At 36.3% G+C, this 17,254-nt stretch overlaps 1 protein-coding gene across 2 annotated transcripts in view; it reads left to right on the forward strand.

Moving 5' to 3' along the window:
• The window catches only part of aqr (aquarius intron-binding spliceosomal factor), a 46,057-nt gene continuing 28,803 nt past the window's right edge, over nucleotides 1-17,254 (forward strand). For both annotated transcript variants that reach the window (XM_014009721.1, XM_014009722.1), the window contains exons 1-20: nucleotides 1-110; nucleotides 447-552; nucleotides 872-928; nucleotides 3,175-3,215; nucleotides 3,936-3,971; nucleotides 4,087-4,207; nucleotides 4,395-4,535; nucleotides 5,148-5,216; nucleotides 5,414-5,514; nucleotides 5,635-5,711; nucleotides 6,531-6,595; nucleotides 8,097-8,213; nucleotides 8,316-8,429; nucleotides 8,853-8,956; nucleotides 11,677-11,779; nucleotides 12,282-12,402; nucleotides 12,681-12,822; nucleotides 14,531-14,709; nucleotides 14,878-15,045; nucleotides 16,676-16,845. In XM_014009721.1, coding sequence (XP_013865175.1) covers nucleotides 469-552; nucleotides 872-928; nucleotides 3,175-3,215; nucleotides 3,936-3,971; nucleotides 4,087-4,207; nucleotides 4,395-4,535; nucleotides 5,148-5,216; nucleotides 5,414-5,514; nucleotides 5,635-5,711; nucleotides 6,531-6,595; nucleotides 8,097-8,213; nucleotides 8,316-8,429; nucleotides 8,853-8,956; nucleotides 11,677-11,779; nucleotides 12,282-12,402; nucleotides 12,681-12,822; nucleotides 14,531-14,709; nucleotides 14,878-15,045; nucleotides 16,676-16,845 — 2,010 coding nt within the window. In that variant the 5' untranslated portion in view covers nucleotides 1-110; nucleotides 447-468. The remainder of the gene's footprint in view (nucleotides 111-446; nucleotides 553-871; nucleotides 929-3,174; nucleotides 3,216-3,935; nucleotides 3,972-4,086; nucleotides 4,208-4,394; nucleotides 4,536-5,147; nucleotides 5,217-5,413; nucleotides 5,515-5,634; nucleotides 5,712-6,530; nucleotides 6,596-8,096; nucleotides 8,214-8,315; nucleotides 8,430-8,852; nucleotides 8,957-11,676; nucleotides 11,780-12,281; nucleotides 12,403-12,680; nucleotides 12,823-14,530; nucleotides 14,710-14,877; nucleotides 15,046-16,675; nucleotides 16,846-17,254) is intronic.

Raw genomic sequence — 17,254 nt, forward strand, 5'->3', positions numbered from 1 at the left:
CGATTATAGTAACGTACCCATCCAGGAAGTTGATCGCATACAGCGCGTTTTTGTGTACATGCGTATCCAGCCGTAGTTTCATCACTCATGCCAAATAAAACAACTTAGAGGTTTGAAAGCTTCCCTTATTGTATTTTAGTGTGGCGTTTTGTTAAATGTTGATAGTAACGTTTTCGTTCAAAACCATGCTATCGAGCTAAGTGAAGCTAACTAGCCTAGCTGGTCTGTTCATTGTGAATGCTAACTTTACTACGTATGTTGAAGATATGGGAAAGCAGCTAATAATAAACGCACGTACAAGCACGTTTTATTAAAAAAAACATATCATCTGTTGATCTAGACATTTTAAACTTATCTCAACACTTGTGGTTTTCTGCATTTCGGCGTTTTTGCTTTGATTACAGTTTTATGGCAAATAATAATTCATTTCTGATTTGTTTCCACAGTTGTCGTTTTAACTGTATTAAGATGGAAACAGCTGGAAAAGAAACTCCTGCTAAGAAGACTGCAACGCCTTCAGTGTCTCAAATAAATGCAGAATATGTCACGCAGGTAGTCACTGGAAACATTTATGTTATGAATTATAGTTTTTTTTTTAACTGTTAATGTGTTTTGTGTACTCTGAACAGATTGTACAAATAATAAGTCAAACTGGATAATGTTTTCGTCTTGGTGGCTTTATGATGTTAACAGTTAAAAATGTAGAAACTAAAAACACTCAGATATTTATAGCTTGTTACTTTTAGGTCATTAGCTATATACCAATCAAAAAATAAAATAAAAACACAAGTCCTATACATTAACTATATGCATTTTGTCTAGTTTATGCATGCTTTACCTCTTTCTTTCATTTTTATTTTTATTTTTTTAGTTGGCTAACAAATATTGGGCTCCTCATGCAAAGGACAAACTACCATTTGACCCTAAGGTGAGTTATTCAAAGCTGCAATAGAAATGTGTTACTTAAAAAATAAATAGCAGTCAGCTTATGTCAACTAAACTGTTTTAAACTGTTGAATTGGATGTTCTACGTCTTGGGATATAGTGTGGTGTTAGGCACCGGTACAGCTGTCATGTAGAGACATTTTCGCAAGAAAACTATTCATGCTTTGTGGAAATTTACGGATGTTTTTTTGTGTTTTGTACAGTACATCTTGGCAGGATGCGTTGTTTTGTTGCTGTTCTCCACTGTTGACACAAGGAGGGTCTTTTCTACAATTGTACCCTCTCTCACAGTATACTTTGGTTATTCAGTCCATTTTTAAGCATCCTATAATAACATACACTAAGGCTGCATGATATCAAGAAACCAGCGATGTGCGAGAACAGTGCTTAATATTGCAATGACTAGTAATAAATCAAAAAATATACAGTGTTGATGTTTTTATGCTCTGGGTTCAGAGCAAAAAGCAACTACATACATGTTTTCCATTACAACATGGAGTGATTATGATTTGATGTTTTTTCTCTGGTCCATTTTGTCCATCTAGACTGATGCTGACAAACCACTTAAATGCAAACATTAGAGACAATAATTTATTGCATTTTATGCATTTTTTGTCATATGCATATTGCACTGGCTGTTTTCTCAATAATGATAAAATTGTGATATATTGTGCTAGGGTTGGGCATAATCGTATCGTGTGCAATTAATCGTCACAAAAACAATCGATTATTTTTTGGCACTTGACGATTAATACGATTAATGCCACCAGGCAGACTGACTGGGGATTACTCCGGTCAGTCCCGTCTGTGCTCCTCTCCGCTTCAAATATGACGAACATTTTAAAAAAAGGTCTGTAATTTATTTATCTATCAATACAATTTAAAAATTGATGCCATTTCACACATTGCACTGATGCAGGAAGGAGGCATCTTAGACCCAGCTTGAAACATTGCGTGAAACAGGAATGGGAAATCGTCCCTATTTTCAGAGCAGCAGGTCCGCTTATTATAAGCGACAGCTTCTTTTTTTCTTAAGTCGCTTGTAAATTCGGTGAGTCGCAGGCTGCATATTTTTTTTTTTTTTTGGGCTTATCTTTTAACRTGAGTTGCTTATTTTGTGCTTGTCTTTCTTTCCGAATGACGTTCCTGAGACACCCCACGCCGGGAACCCCCCTTCTGCTTTAGCATACATCACTGCATGGGATTTCTTTACCAATGTAGTCCAATGCAGAAAAAAATCCTACGTTGTTTATCCACAAACTGGTCCAGGATTAAGCTCAAAAGTTTTTATCAGCCAGATTTTACCATGAAAATCGTCTGTTTTATCCACTTTTATGAGGTTTTGGCCATTTGACTCGGTTTGACGATCTTTATAAATCGTTGCTTCCTGGGAACGAGTCGCTTTTCTCTGTCTTTTTTTTAAGCGAGGGGTTGAAGCAAAAGCAGCATCTGAGCGCTTTCAGCACAAACAAACAATCCCACAAACTTCAGACCAAGAGTATGTGTTCTTATGTGGAGGGGGGTGAAAAGTTGGACCCACTCTTCAAACACACTAGATTACAACACACCAGAGCCCAGAGTGACGGGGAAAAGCAGGGGTGAGGCAGTGTGCTCCGGTCCGGTTCAGAACTGCTTAAAGTAATTTGTTCAAATGTATAATTGTCATGAATTATTTGTTTTATAACTAAACGTTATAATATAGCACTATTTGGGTCATTTGTGGCGCACCAAAGCAAGAAGATGACGTGAAGAGACGCGAAGAGGAGCCGCGCATGGTGGTGCCGACTCCGAGAAAAAAAAAAAAACAGAGACGCAGCACTGTATATTAATTATTTTATTCCCTCATTTGCACAGATCATGATGATGATGATTAAAACATTTTAATTTACTGAGAAGGGGGCATTTAAAAATTAKTTTACATCCCTGRCACGGCATTTAATTAATTAATAAAGATCGCCCTTTCAAAAAACAAATCGCATTCCAACCCTTCAATCGCCGAAAGACGATTGAATCAAAAATCACGCCATCCCTAGTGTGAAAGAGATTTTTGTTAAAGTTAAAGGCACATGTCAAGTAACGTTAATGCAAGGAAGCTGACTGCTGCCAGTACATTATGTGTTCTAGCTGTTCTCGCTAACAAAATGCAAGTTTTTGTTTGTTTCTTAAATTACTTTCTCTTCTTCTATTTGCTGTCTTTTGATGACTTCATATCATTATGTGTATGTACAGGTGATGGAAGATGTTTATGAACAAGAGATTCTCATGTCGAAGTAAGTGACTATACACAGGGTTCCCACGGGTCCTTGAAATCCTTGAAAGTTTGTGAATTTGAAAAAATGATTTCGACACTTGCCCTTGAAAGTCCTTGAATGTTTTTTGGGGATTGAAGTTATCTATTCACACAACAGATTTTATTATCTGTAAAAAAAATTAAATTAAAAAAAACTTACATTTGTTGCGGTGAATAACTCAGGATTACAGTAAACTGACGTGGCTTTCAACAAATAATGTGAGCCATAGTCATAGTTTTACCCAATCAGAGCAGAGTAGGGCAGGTCATTCTTTCTGGGCCCAGGTGAGAGCACCACAGCTCCTCCTGTCCTCACCGAGGGTCTGGACATGTTCACATCCCCTCCTCCCAAACTGAGCTGCCAAACCTCCCAGGACATAATTACATGTCTGTGTATTGTAGATATGAATAGGGTATACATTTAATCCACTTCTTTCATTGATTCCCAGTTTTTCATTGAACTTACATGATATTAAACCTGTTCATTGGTAACATTCTGCGGTAGCACAAGGTAATTGCCATCGTGCTTGGTTCTTGAATTTGAGGAAATTGGTACTGGAAAGTCCTTGAAAGGTCCTTGAATTTGTTGTTGACCAAGGTGTGGGAACCCTGTATACAACATATTTCACTGATGTTACTTATTTAAATCAGTTGAACACATTTCAGTTTTGACTGTCTTATCTTTGTATCTTCTCCACAGATTCGCCATCCGAAAAATTATGCTGCTTGAATTCAGGTGACTTATTTTAAATTTTGCTGTTTTTGTTTTGTTTTTGTTATTGCGACAGCTGCAAAGCAAAAAGCAACACGATTTGCAGTGTAGGTAATAACTTATGTTTCTTCTCTTTTAGTCAATACCTTGAAAATTACCTTTGGGTAAACTATGCACCCGGGGTGTCCAGCAAAGCCTATATCATGTCCATTTGTTGCATCGTTAATGAGAAGTTCAGAGAGAACGTTCCAGCGTGGGAGGTAAGACAAAAAAAAAAAAAACAATTAAATTGTCTGTTTTGACAAATTTTGATTGTTTATCAACCACTCTGTAATTCAAGAGTCTTTAGTTGTTTAGACGTACATATATGTTTCCTAAAAATACATGCACAAAGTTTCTGTGAACATTTACACAACGTAATCTTTGCTGTTGTGTGTTTTTTATAAGGTCTTCAAGAAAGAGCCTAGCCATTTCCCGTTCTTCTTCAAATGTGTGATGGAGGCAGTGTTGGCAGGAGAGGAGGCTGGTCTTACTGTGAAGGAACAAACTGTGCTTCTGGTCTTTCTGGATCACTGCTTTAACAGTCTGGTTTGTATCGCTATTGCATTCAATACCTGCTTTAACCTATTAGGGAAACAAATCCTTCTTTATATTATTTATTTATATTTGTGTGTATGTGTGCTTCCCTGTAATATTTATAAGCTTTATATTTATAAAAAATATATATAATTAACCACAATGCAATATGAATTTATTTAAATGTTGTATTCTTACACTATCAATAAAATCAAGAATCATTGTGAAACATTTCAAATATGTTAATTAAGCTATATAATTCTGTTTTTCTTGTTGTGATAGTTTAAAGCCACTAGAATAATTGCAACTTTGTTCACGTGATGTAAATATATACCTTACCCAAGATTCAGTTCAAGGATTTTTTTTGAGGTAGTTATTAGTGTTACCCACTAGGTGGCAGTAGTAGACAGGGTCAGCTGTTCTGTATTTTGAAAAGCCACTGCATCACTTTAAAATCTGCTGCGATAGCCTGCTGCACATCTAATGATACCATAAAGACTTGTAAATATTTTATTTGCAGACTTTTATCATGAACTATAGTGCTTTTTAAAAAGTGGCATACACAGTGGATTTTGACATTTTTGTCTTTGTCTTTTTTTCTTTCTGCATGCTCCTTCCTCCCAGGAGGTAGATTTGATCAGAGAACAGGTGCAGCAGCTCATCTCTCTGCCAATGTGGATGTGCCTTTTACCAGTAAGATGTCAGCCTGTCACTTGAATTAAGCTCTTCTCGTAATCATTGGCATCCCAAATAATACTGTACAGCTTTATTATCAGAATTAGGAACTGACTGTTTTCTGTGACATCAGTTGTAGATAAAGTGATGTCCCATTTAATCTTGTTTTTTTTTATATTATTTCTGCCTGATTTTATATTTCATCACATTTGCAGTCCAGACTCCAGCATGAACTGAAAAAGGTTCCAAAGCTGCAGAAGTTCTGGAATCTAATCAAGAAGAAGTTTGATAAGATGGATCCTGACGCAGCCGTGCAGTAATGATATTCTTTTGCTTGCGTTTTCAAAAAATCAATACAGACTTTATGAAATTATCATTTTTGTTCCACAAGTTTTCAGACCCTTCCTAATGGATGTTCTTTTTCTTTTTTTTTCAGGGCGACCAAAGAAAGAAACTTCCTCTCATCTCTCATTAAAAAGTTTCTTGGAGTCCTTATGTCGATTACTTCTTCAGGTAATATGGAAAAAGTGCTTTTATCTCCCCTGAGAAATGGGGCTGGGACATGTATATCAAAGTAAGCTGAACTTACAAATAAAAGTTTATTGTATTTAAACTGTGGAGAAGATGTATCCCATGTGTTGATCCTTACCTGAAATTAATACTATGTGCCTTTTATTCATTTTTATTAAATAAAGACGTAAATAAGCCTTATTTAAAAAAAGGTTCAGCAATGTTTAGCAGTAGATTCTGTTTATTTGAAATTCAATATTCTTTGTTTTGTAATCACAGTTTCAGTTGCTCTGCTCTCGTTTATTCTAAGTCGTGCCACTGCCAAAGGAGCATGCACTCCTGCTGTGGTACAGCCACAGGCACGGCCATCGTGCTTTAATGCAGGCCGACACATCGGCCCCCTACCTGAATGCTAAAAACAGAATGTGTGTTTTAGATGGAATTCAACACTGACAGACTGGATTACAATCTAAAGCCCAGCAAGAGCCTCATTGCTCTGATCCTTGTTGAATGCCTCAAACTTTTAATTGCACACACTTATACATAAGTATGCCTGATGAGGACTGAGGTCCCAGCATGCTCCAGCGCTGGTCAAGCAGCCTCTCTCCAGTCAGCACGACACAGTGTTGTTCATATGCATTTGCTACCATAATATTCTGAGTGAGAACTAAGCATCCTTGTTTACATGACATCCAACAGTTGCTGTTTTTTCTGTTTTTATTTTGAGATTTGCTTCTTGTTTTTTGACTTCATCATCAAACAGGATGCATTGTCAAGTCTAAGTTAAAGTGGTAACTCGAGGTGTCCTTCAATTTTCTGCAGGGTCTATATCCATGGACAAAGTGCATTACTGTGAGAGATTCATTGAGCTCATGATTGATTTGGAGGTAAGACATAACTTCCTGCTACACAGTCTTATTCTGGATTTACAATCTTTTGACTTTTGAAAAATTTCTTCTGGGATTAAGTTAAACTAAGTGTAAGTCTGAGGTGCATTTGCTGTTGAAATTATGAGATCTAGACATTGTTTATTTTTTATTTTTTGTGGAGCTATTTTCATTTTGTTTTTTACATTTATAACACACACAGGTCAATAGACAATGGATAAATGTCCAGTCCTAGGTTCACTTTATGTGCTTCTGTTATGGCTGATAATAAAGCTATTTACTGCTAGAAACATGAGTCTACATCAGAGTATGGCAAAAGTTATGTTCACTCTAATGCCAATTGTTTGGTATATCATGCTTATGGTTTTGAGATCTATTATATTTTTACTTGAATATAAGGTTTGTTATTAACATAAAGTGCATTCAGTATTTTTATTTTTCAGTTTTTGTTGTGATTACAAGTGTTGTAAAATTATGATACAATGTTAGCTTAAAAACTAATTAGGAAATGCAAAGGAGGGATTTTTTGTCATAGACTCAAACTTACCAGTGAGAATGGTGTGACTACATGTTATCACATAAGGTTGTTATTTTTGCTTTGGTGGCATTTTGTCTGTTAGCGGTGAGGGAGGTCAATAGATTTCATCTTGCTGTCTGCTGACATGCTGGCCTTGCTGTTCCTGGCAGTGGTTAGGGGCCAGCCAGCTGACTGTCTCCACAGACTTCCCCTGTCCTTCAGTGCTATCTTTTTACAAAGCTTCAGTTGCCTGATATCCATACTTCCTCTCTCTGATGGCGACCTGAAAATGAATGCATGGAAACGGATCWGTGTTGCTTTCTTTTTTCTTTTGCTGGCTGCTAGATGAAAGATGGCTGCTGGATATCAAGGCATCTGTTCTTTCTGTGTTTGAATGTCTGCTGTGTTTGAAGAGCTGCTTTTAATTGTATAAAAAATGTCTTTTACTTGTGTTTTGCATTCTACATTTTTTCCCCTCATTGTTACTTCATTCCTTGTCAGTTCTTTCAGTCATTACGGTATGATTCCATATGCTTCAGTCATGTTTTCACTCAGACTTTTCATCAACATGCTCAGAATCTCTTTGTTATATTTTCTACAAAGCAGATGTGTTGTCATATTGACAAGTTGTCTCACTTCTTGCAGCTACAAGAAAGTTGCTATAAAAGTTAACTGAGACAGGTTTTATGTTTTTTACATCTTACTGATCACATGCCTGACTTCAGCCTTTTTATCACAAGTGTCAGAACAACAACAAAAAAGCATTAGTACATGTTCATTCAGTACTTGATTTTAATGCTGCCATCAAGACATGTTTAATGCAAACATTTCAATCTGTCTTCAATTATTTTAATCCGGAACTCTGAAATATATAATACTCTTGTTTTGTTCTCACAATTTTCCTTTTTTATGTTTGAAATCARGTATTGTCTCTTTAATTAAAAGCATGTTCAAATGTTTAAACCCAGTTTTGTGTACGTATAGGCGCTGCTTCCTACCAGGCGCTGGTTCAACACAGTGCTGGATGACTCTCATTTGGTGGTTTACTGTCACCTCTCTGGCCTTCTCAAAAAAGAGAAGGAGGGACATCTCTTCTGTCAGGTAATGCAGTTGTAAATATGCACTTTCATTGACAGCATTCATACATATATGAATGATTTTTATGTTAGGATTTATACTTGCGTATATTGTTTAATTTTGTAGCTTCTTGACATGCTGAAATTCTACACTGGTTTTGAGATCAATGACCAAACAGGAATTGCCCTGACTCAGAAAGAGATGACCACTTTGCACTATGACAGGATCACCTCACTACAGGTAAATATACAAAAATGGATGGCTAGTTGAATTTTATTGGCACATTTCTACAATCTTTATTTCTTCTTCGCTTYATTTACTATTACTGATATGTCGGTGATGTATTCCAAATGTGTAAATGCAGAACATAAATATCGCATGAAAGAGAGCTAAATATATATGTGAAATAGTACTGCAAGCTTCAGCTCCATGTGATGTTTTGAAATTAGTAAAAAAAAGTAAATAATTTTTTTGAGCTTTACCTTGTTTTCGATTAGTTTTCTTTAAAATACTTGTGCTGGTCATTTTATGAGTCATATTTCTTCAAGTATGCAGGCAAACATTAGCACATTGAGTTACCTCTGCGAAAAGTGCTCTATAAATAAAGTTGAGTACGTTTGAAAATGAGTCTATGAATTTTCTGTATGTACTTTTCTTCCCCAGAGAGCCGCATTTGCTCATTTTCCAGAGTTGCTCGACTTTGCTTTGTCTAATGTAGCAGCAGTGGACACTCGAGAATCCCTAACCAAACTCTTTGGGCATCTCAGGTAAATGAAAACACTAAGAAAAGAAAAGTGGTTGCATATGTACTGAGTTGCAGTTTGACGGTGTGTAGAGGAAGACTTTTGTGATAAGATATATATGGTTTCTACTGGTCTTGCTAGTAAAACGTTTCTCAAATTGGTACAGATCTTTCTTTACTTAAATAGTATTAACTGTTACTAGTGTTTCAAAATTACCTTTAGTATGTTTGTCTTAGATACATCCTCCTAATTACTATAAAGTACACATTTAAGTTAAAATACAAGCATACACAGACTATTAACCTGCACTTCGCTATAATATAGTAGAACTGCTATTACTGCCTGACTTCCTTGCTAAACGGCAGCTAGTGAACCCTTGAACGGGCAGCTGGTACCAGCCAGAGAGAGGCATGCCTCATTAATTTAATCGATTTGCAGCGGCTCGGGAATAAACTCTTTGAACAGCTGTGTTTGTCAGATCATATTAACTTGCCAAAGAGCCAAAAGCCACCCTCACTTTGTGAACAGACCTGTTTTTCAGTGGCTGTGTGTGTCTTTTAATTTGTACCAAAGTAAATGGGACTGAAACAATCACTAATATACTTGTAATTTTTTAAAGCGCCAAGGTTTAGTTTTTGTCTTAGACATTAATATTGCGATATTGTAAAATTTCTGTCAAACTTTTCTGGAAGCAAGAAATCTTTGTGCTTCCACATTAAAACCTTCTAAGCTGAAGTCAAATACTTGTTTTGCCTGTGTCTTTACAGTATTTTTGTCATGATTCCTATAAAATGTTTTCATGACTCGTTTTACAATTCGTAACATTTTGATTTTTATTTGTGTAATGGATTGCAGTTGCTTAAAGTGCACACTAAGTTATTTTGAGTAACTGAAAGGGTTATAAGTCAAGTGAACTGTATCAGCCAAAGACTTGGCTAAACCTGTTTTTGTGTTGAAGCTCGGCTCTTTTCCCCAGAATTAGGGTTTTGGATAAAGCAGGAACTGCATTGTTCAAAGCTTCGCAACTGTCACCAAAACTCCTCCAGGGTAACTCTAAATATGCCGATTAGATTTAACAAGGCATTTTTCATCCCAACAACTCTTGCTAATGCCAGTTTATTCCAGCTGTGCTACTCATCAGCTAAGCTCCCAGTCAACTGCCACTCTGAATTTATCCGCTAAGTCCTGCAAACACACACTTATATTGTTGCACAGCCTGCCCACACTCACACACATGCACACAGACACACACTGACACTTCTTTCAGCAATTTAAAACATGGCAAGTGCATTTCAGGCCAAAGCAGAAGTTGAATACATGATCAAAGAGAATGTTTCACAGTGAGATACTGAAAAAAAGAAAAGTGTGTCACTCATCACTGTACAAAATGTCAAAATAAGTGGGCTAATTAGTTCTTTATATGATATATTTTCTTGTTTGAGAAACATTTTTTATTTATTTATTTATTTGTTTATTTATTTTTGTCAGCTTCACGTTTAATTAACTACTGGTGAAACTTTTAATAAAATTGCCATAGGTAAGTTTGATATTAGTTACTAGTTAAAAAAATAGTTGAACATAAGTATATTTTTAAGTACTGCATTGGAAAAGATTTAATGACTACCTTGAAAAAGTATTCCTCAATTTTGTGAAAAAAAAATTCATGGAGCATTTCAAAATGTTTGCTTCAGATTTGCTTGATGATTACTTGATATTGTGTGACTGTATGTCTGTAAGTGCTTTGATCAATGCGGTGGTTCCCAATTTTGGGGGACACTAAAAACTGTAGGGAACAAGTGGAAGCCTGCAGCCAGCTCTCATAAACAACCATCTCATTTCCAGACAATACTAGGTAATGTGATTGTTGGTTTTAAAGAGTAAACTTGTTGTAGACCCTCCATACCGTACCCTGCCAAAAGTTCAGCTGTCAGTCCTGACCTGGTCTAGTCATCACCCTTATGTGGAGTGAGTTGTTGTGCTGCTACTGTTTTGTTGCTAAGGGAAGGACTCACAACCCGTGCTAGGTCGTCCAATGGGCAACCAAAGTGCAGCTTTGGCAGAATTGCAACCCCACTGCTCGATTGTAGCATCATGAGTAGTATGGATGCAGATGCACGGCCACAGTTGTTGGTGCCACACGTGGTTGTCACAACGTGTTCAGGACCTGTCCTTTGTTGTGCACCAGACCCTGCCTGTGTCACAGTGCCTGTATGTAGAAAGCCGCACCTCAGCTTTTTGAGATGGAGATGGGCTTTGATTTTCATAATCCTGTGTCCCAGCACACCCTCAGCCCCTAACACAGATGCTGACTGAGCAGGAGTGTAGTGTGAAACCAAACTACAATTGCTTGGTGCCGCAGAGCTAATGGGCATGGAGAAATTGATAAGGCCGTGACTTCTCACATTTACAGTGTCGTTAGCAAAGACATGTCTCCAAAGATATGAATGTACTGTCCAAAAAGAGCTAGACCAACAGATTTCTTTTTGCAGATAGGATGTAAAAAGTACTGAAATAATTTTAAATTTATGGTAACACGAAGAGACAGAAGATTGTCTCTGTTTTCGCTGCTTCAATTTTTTTTATATATTTTTTTTAATCACAAAATTGTTATCTCTGTACTGCAGTTCGTTATATCTGAATGTTCTTGTCCCTGCTCTGGATAAGAATGACAGCTAAATTTGTAGTTTGTAATTGTCCTTTTTGGGGGCTTATTAACCACTTGTTCATGTCCTCTTTCTTGGCAGTCCCAGCATGCTCCACCAGGTGGCCTCATATCTGTGTCTGCTGCCTGAGCTGCCTGAAGGGCAAGAAACAACCTATGAGAAAGAGTTCCTCCTTGAGATGCTGGTAAGTGCAGTATAGACTTTTTTTTGCATACATGTCCATGTGATTATTTGTGGTGTCGATCTGGACTAGTAGTGATACATTTTATATTTTCTAATTAATAAGCATAAAAAATGACTTTGTTCAAGATGCCTTTCTAAACGGTGATTTTTGCAAATCAAATATTGCATGGAATTTCTTTTCACATGTATTTCTAGACAATATTTAGCAATTTGTCACTGATAAATTGAAAAAGAAGTGCGTCACAGCTTAAAAACCAATGACAATTCAAATAACCTAAATATATTAAATATTGGGCAAAATATTATTAGCTATTTTTTAGTACATAACTTTTTATAGTAATGTGCAGTTAATAAGAAAGCGAAAGCATCACTTCACTCCTGTTTCCATCTCAATGAATGTAGTCTGTCTTGTCATGAGAGAGGAAGTCAAGGTGGCAGAGGAGCATTTTGTTATTAACCCAGATTCTGTCTGTGCATGTTATCTGTGTCATTTCTACACACAGGTGTCCCGTCACGAGCGCAGAATCTCTCAGATTGAGCAGCTCAACCAGATGCCCCTTTATCCAACAGAGAAGATAATCTGGGATGAAAACATTGTCCCAACAGAATACTACTCTGGTGAAGGTCTGTTGGTTGTATATACAGTAATTGTGTGAACTGTGTTGTGTTTGTGATAAACATTACAAAAGATCTCTAAACTATTTTTGCTTTATGCACCATCCTAGCATTTTCTTTCATGTTTTTTTAAGTGATACATTCAATGTTTTTTTTTTTTTTGAAGCAACATCTTTTAAAAATGCGATGTTATTTGGTTTATGACTTGCACATATGTATGACTTTTTTCTTTTGTTTGTGTTTATATTATGTCCATATTGATTGTATGTACTTGTATGTCATGCCAGGCTGTCTAGCTCTACCGAAGCTAAATCTCCAGTTCCTGACACTCCATGACTATCTGTTGAGGAACTTTAACCTGTTTCGTTTGGAGTCTACTTATGAGATCCGGCAGGACATCGAGGATGTGGTGTGGAGAATGAAACCATGGTACGATGTCTTCAGTTGGTTAAGAAAAATTTGAAGTATTTTGTTTAAACTGTTCTATCCTGAAAGGACAATCCTCTTTTTGGCAAGCAAGCTACAATTAACTCATCTATTCATGGCAGCCATGCACATTAATACAGTTTTTTTTTAAATATAATACCATTAAAACAGATTTTTTTAACATTAATGTCTGCATTATGTCAAGTGATGTGAAGAAAGAACAAGTTACTACAAGAAAGAAGGTAAGCAGTAGTGCCATGTGCTGCCCTAAATTCAAATGATTTTCAGTCTTGAGTATAACTTTTAGACAATCTATGACAACTTATGAAATGTTTATCCAACATAAAAGATGTCTAATCTGAATATGAAATGAAAAAAATCTACCGGAAGTAGAGCTGGGCGATATGGCCTAAAATCAATATTGTGATATATTGACCAGTTCACCTGGATAAAGATAAATGTACGATAACTCTTACCACCCCCCACCACACACAAGTACACGGTATAGTATAGTCATAACACTATACACTGTGTCCATGTTCTTAGTCAAAGTACACAGTTTAGATTTTGAACAGCTTTTCTGTAGTTTATATTTGTCATTTTAGTGTTTTTAATATTTAATAAAAAACTTTTTTGGCAAAACTTGTCAGATATAGTGTAACAAATATTTAACCATCTCCATATTATAACTAYTCAGTGCAAACAAACACATTATGTATAATTTTATATTTAAAAAATATGTGTTTGTACTGCACAAAATAACAAATACATGTTTTTATTTGTTAGACTGACTGACTTCTCTATTAAAAKAACTATTTCTTTCAAAAAGATTATATTATTTAGAGAGCTCCTGTAATTATTTAATACAATTTATTCTTCATATTTGATCATTTATTGAATCACAAAGCAGTTCAGTCACAGTATGGTTCTAAATATAAGCAAGCTAAATTGTGAAGAAGGAAATTTGTAGATGTTTATGATAAACTACATAGCGGGAACATAACGTTTTGGATTTTTTTGTGTGTGTGTGKGGGGGTAAAGCTARGCTGAGACTTGTCTTTTCTATAATATGGGACAAAGAAATGTTCATCTGTTAGAGTTAATATTGTTTCGTTAGAAGAGCTGAAACAGTGTCTCTCTCAGAACAACACAGTCTGTGTGCACCTCGCCTCGCTSCTGTGACAGCGCTGTCGAAGGAGTGGAGTTTGGTCACGTGAGCAAAGTTGGACATAATCTGTTCGATAATGAAGCTCTGACCACATAAACTTATAGTGTGTTACGTTTTAGATACGAATGTTTTGGGTAGCTCGGGAGCAAAGTGTGGTGAGAGGACAGGGTTTGCTCGCTCAGGATAAACTAAGCTGTGGGGTTCTTTTGATTTGTTGAACCCAATGTCTTTATCAGACTGGGCGGCTTGAGACTGCAACAGAAAATGAGCAGGCTTCTCTTTTCCTCATTTCTTTTAAATACCGAAATTACCGACACGTGCAAAATGACGTCAGTTATTGACATAAATGTCGGTATCAGTTATTTTTCGGTTTATTGCCCAGGCCTAACCGGAAGCCATTTTTAGACCTATACATACTCTAATTATAACAATTAGATCAAATACATAGCTGATGTGAGTAAAATAGTCATAACACAAAGTTGGCATAAGTTGTTCAAATGTGACAGAGTCTTTAATCGTTGCCTTGTCTGTCTGTGCACACAGGCAATCAGAGTATGGAGGAGTAGTGTTTGGGGGCTGGGCAAGGATGGCTCAGACAATCACCACTTTTTCCATAGTAGAAGTTGCAAAGCCCAACATCGGAGACAGCTGGCCTGCTCGTGTTCGAGCTGATGTCACAATAAACCTCAACGTGCAAGAACATATCAAACAAGAGTGGGAAGGTAAAAGTCAGTTTGAATGCTCTGTAGCCCTTCAGTTATTTATAGCTTTCCTTTAACATAATATTTTCATTCAAGATCCTTTATAGTGGTTCTTCTTTTGTACATAATGAGTGATTCATTATTATTCCATGTGAAAAAAAAAAGTTGTATTTGCATTTTTTCCTTTAGGTCTACGAAAGCATGATGTTTGCTTTCTCATCACAATTCGCCCCAACTTGCTCTATGGCACACGTTTCGACCGGCGCCAGCCTTTCGTAGAGCAAACTGGCCTGGTTTATGTGAGAGGCTGCGAGGTGCAGGGTATGCTGGATGAGAAGGGCCGTGTCATCGAGGAAGGTAAACTCATACATATCTCTGCCTGCATGATGCAAACACCCACTCACATGGCACCCAGTCTCTGAGCAGACCTCTGTGCAGCCTTTGCTACAAGGAACAATCAGACATGTTTTTATGGTAGCAGTAAAAAGTAGGGCTGACCTGTTTACATTAACATTTTATTAACATTAGGTCAACAACACCATCTGAAAACAATGGTAATATTTTAATGTCATATGTCATTGTATGTCTGTTTAATATTGATTGAACAGCTGCAATTTAATTCCACCCTTTTTGCTTCAAGTCTAACAAAAAACCTCCTTAAGTAAATGCCACCTACTTTTTTATTTTGATTAATATGCCCACAGCCATGTTGCTGTACTTGACATGGCAAATATATCCATGATATAATGTCAATAAATATTACGCTAATTTAAGTACTGTCTTATATTAGAACTAAGATGCACCGGGTCTTTACAGCTGCTACTATTGCTGTTTTTAATTGATAGTTTAGGTACTAATGTTTAGGTGGCAATGTATGCAATATGTATTTAAAACACTAAATTAATTTTTATAAGTACTGCAAACCAAAGCAAGAGAGAAAAGAAGCATGTTGGAAAAGTAAAATGTAAATGGTGATAGAAATTTTACATTTGTTTATTTAATCATTTTATGCCGCCTATTGGAAATCATTCAGTTATATGTATTTATTGCTATCTGCTTAAATAACTGTGGCTAAAGAATCCAAGTGCCCACATAAGATWCCCTCAGACCTAATTCCAATTTCTAATTTTTCCTGGAAAGAAAAATAYTTTATGCACTAAATAGATCTGTTTATTCGTTTGTGCTCCTGCTGGCAGCCTGAAGCACTCATTTTGGGTGTAGTTTCATAAAAAAAAATTTTTACAGCCACTGTCTTTATCTTCTGTCTGAACATTTATCACCGTCCAGATTGACCCTTTTCCTATCTTGTCTCCTTTGTCTTTATCAAAATAAAGAGCTCATACATGTGTGGTTTTTATTTTTATTTTTTTAAATAAATAATTCAAAAACTTCATTTTATCTTTTAAAAATAKCACCTGTATTTTCTAACACACCTCAGCCCAGCCGTTCACATTAGTGTCACATCATGTTGAGGATGTAGGGTCCACTTTTGAGTTATCATCACACCCATTTCAGCAAGGGAGTTGATGATTCCCACTTAACCACATAACTGCACACATGGGCATGCACATCAGAGCCAGACAAGATTAGTTGCATTCTCTTCCTCTTTGCTCCACAGCGTCACACATAATCTATTTAGATATTTGTGAAAGCTGTACTTCGTTCACCACATAGGGTCCCATTGGGATTAAGCCTGATGCCTGGGGTCAGGCAGTCATTCAAGCATGAATGTGTAAACCTCATTCATGAAAAGCTTAGGCCCRTCTTTATTTATTTAAAGTAATGACGGAAGGGCTTTGCATGAAAGTAACCTAAATTACTTTCAGTTTTAGAATTTCTCTTTTAAGACTAGATGACCCTTTTGTAACAGTCTTTTGAAAAATATACAAATTGAAATGCATAAAAATCTTGTATTTATCACTTTGAGTTATTTATTTATTTATTTATTTATTTATTGTATAAATATTATTTTTGATTTGCTGTCTAGGGCCTGAACCAAAGCCTAAGCTACGAGGGGATACCAGAACGTTCCGTGTGTGGCTAGACCCAAACCAGTATCAGCAGGACATGACCAGCAGTATTCAGAATGGCACAGAAGACCCCTACGAGACTTTCAACATTATAATGAGACGTAAACCCAAGGAGAATAATTTCAAGGTATAGTCTATGTGGTGAATTTCTTTGTTTTTTAAGTGCTTAATCATGAGACTTTTAGCTTTGGTCTCAGCAGAAACATTTGGCAATGGTTCAACATAACCCACTCTGCTGGGTATTAAAGCTGTAGAGTTGACCCCAGGGCATTTTTACAAATCCCGTCTCTTCAACGACTTCTCGCCATTTCTTGCTTTTCACCTTGAGGAATTAGTTTATGGTAATGAAGTGATGCTGAGATTTATTTATTTTTATAAAAGCATGACATACTCGCAGTATAATATGCACATGTCTTTTTGCCTTCCTATTTTTGATTTAACACTTACAGTGGTTTGCAAAAGTATTCATACCCCTTGAACTTTTCCATATTTTGTCACATTACAACCACAAACATAAATATATTTCACTAGAATTT

This window comes from Austrofundulus limnaeus, unplaced genomic scaffold (genome assembly GCF_001266775.1).
Source record: "Austrofundulus limnaeus strain Quisiro unplaced genomic scaffold, Austrofundulus_limnaeus-1.0 Scaffold61, whole genome shotgun sequence".
Lineage (NCBI taxonomy): Eukaryota > Metazoa > Chordata > Actinopteri > Cyprinodontiformes > Rivulidae > Austrofundulus > Austrofundulus limnaeus.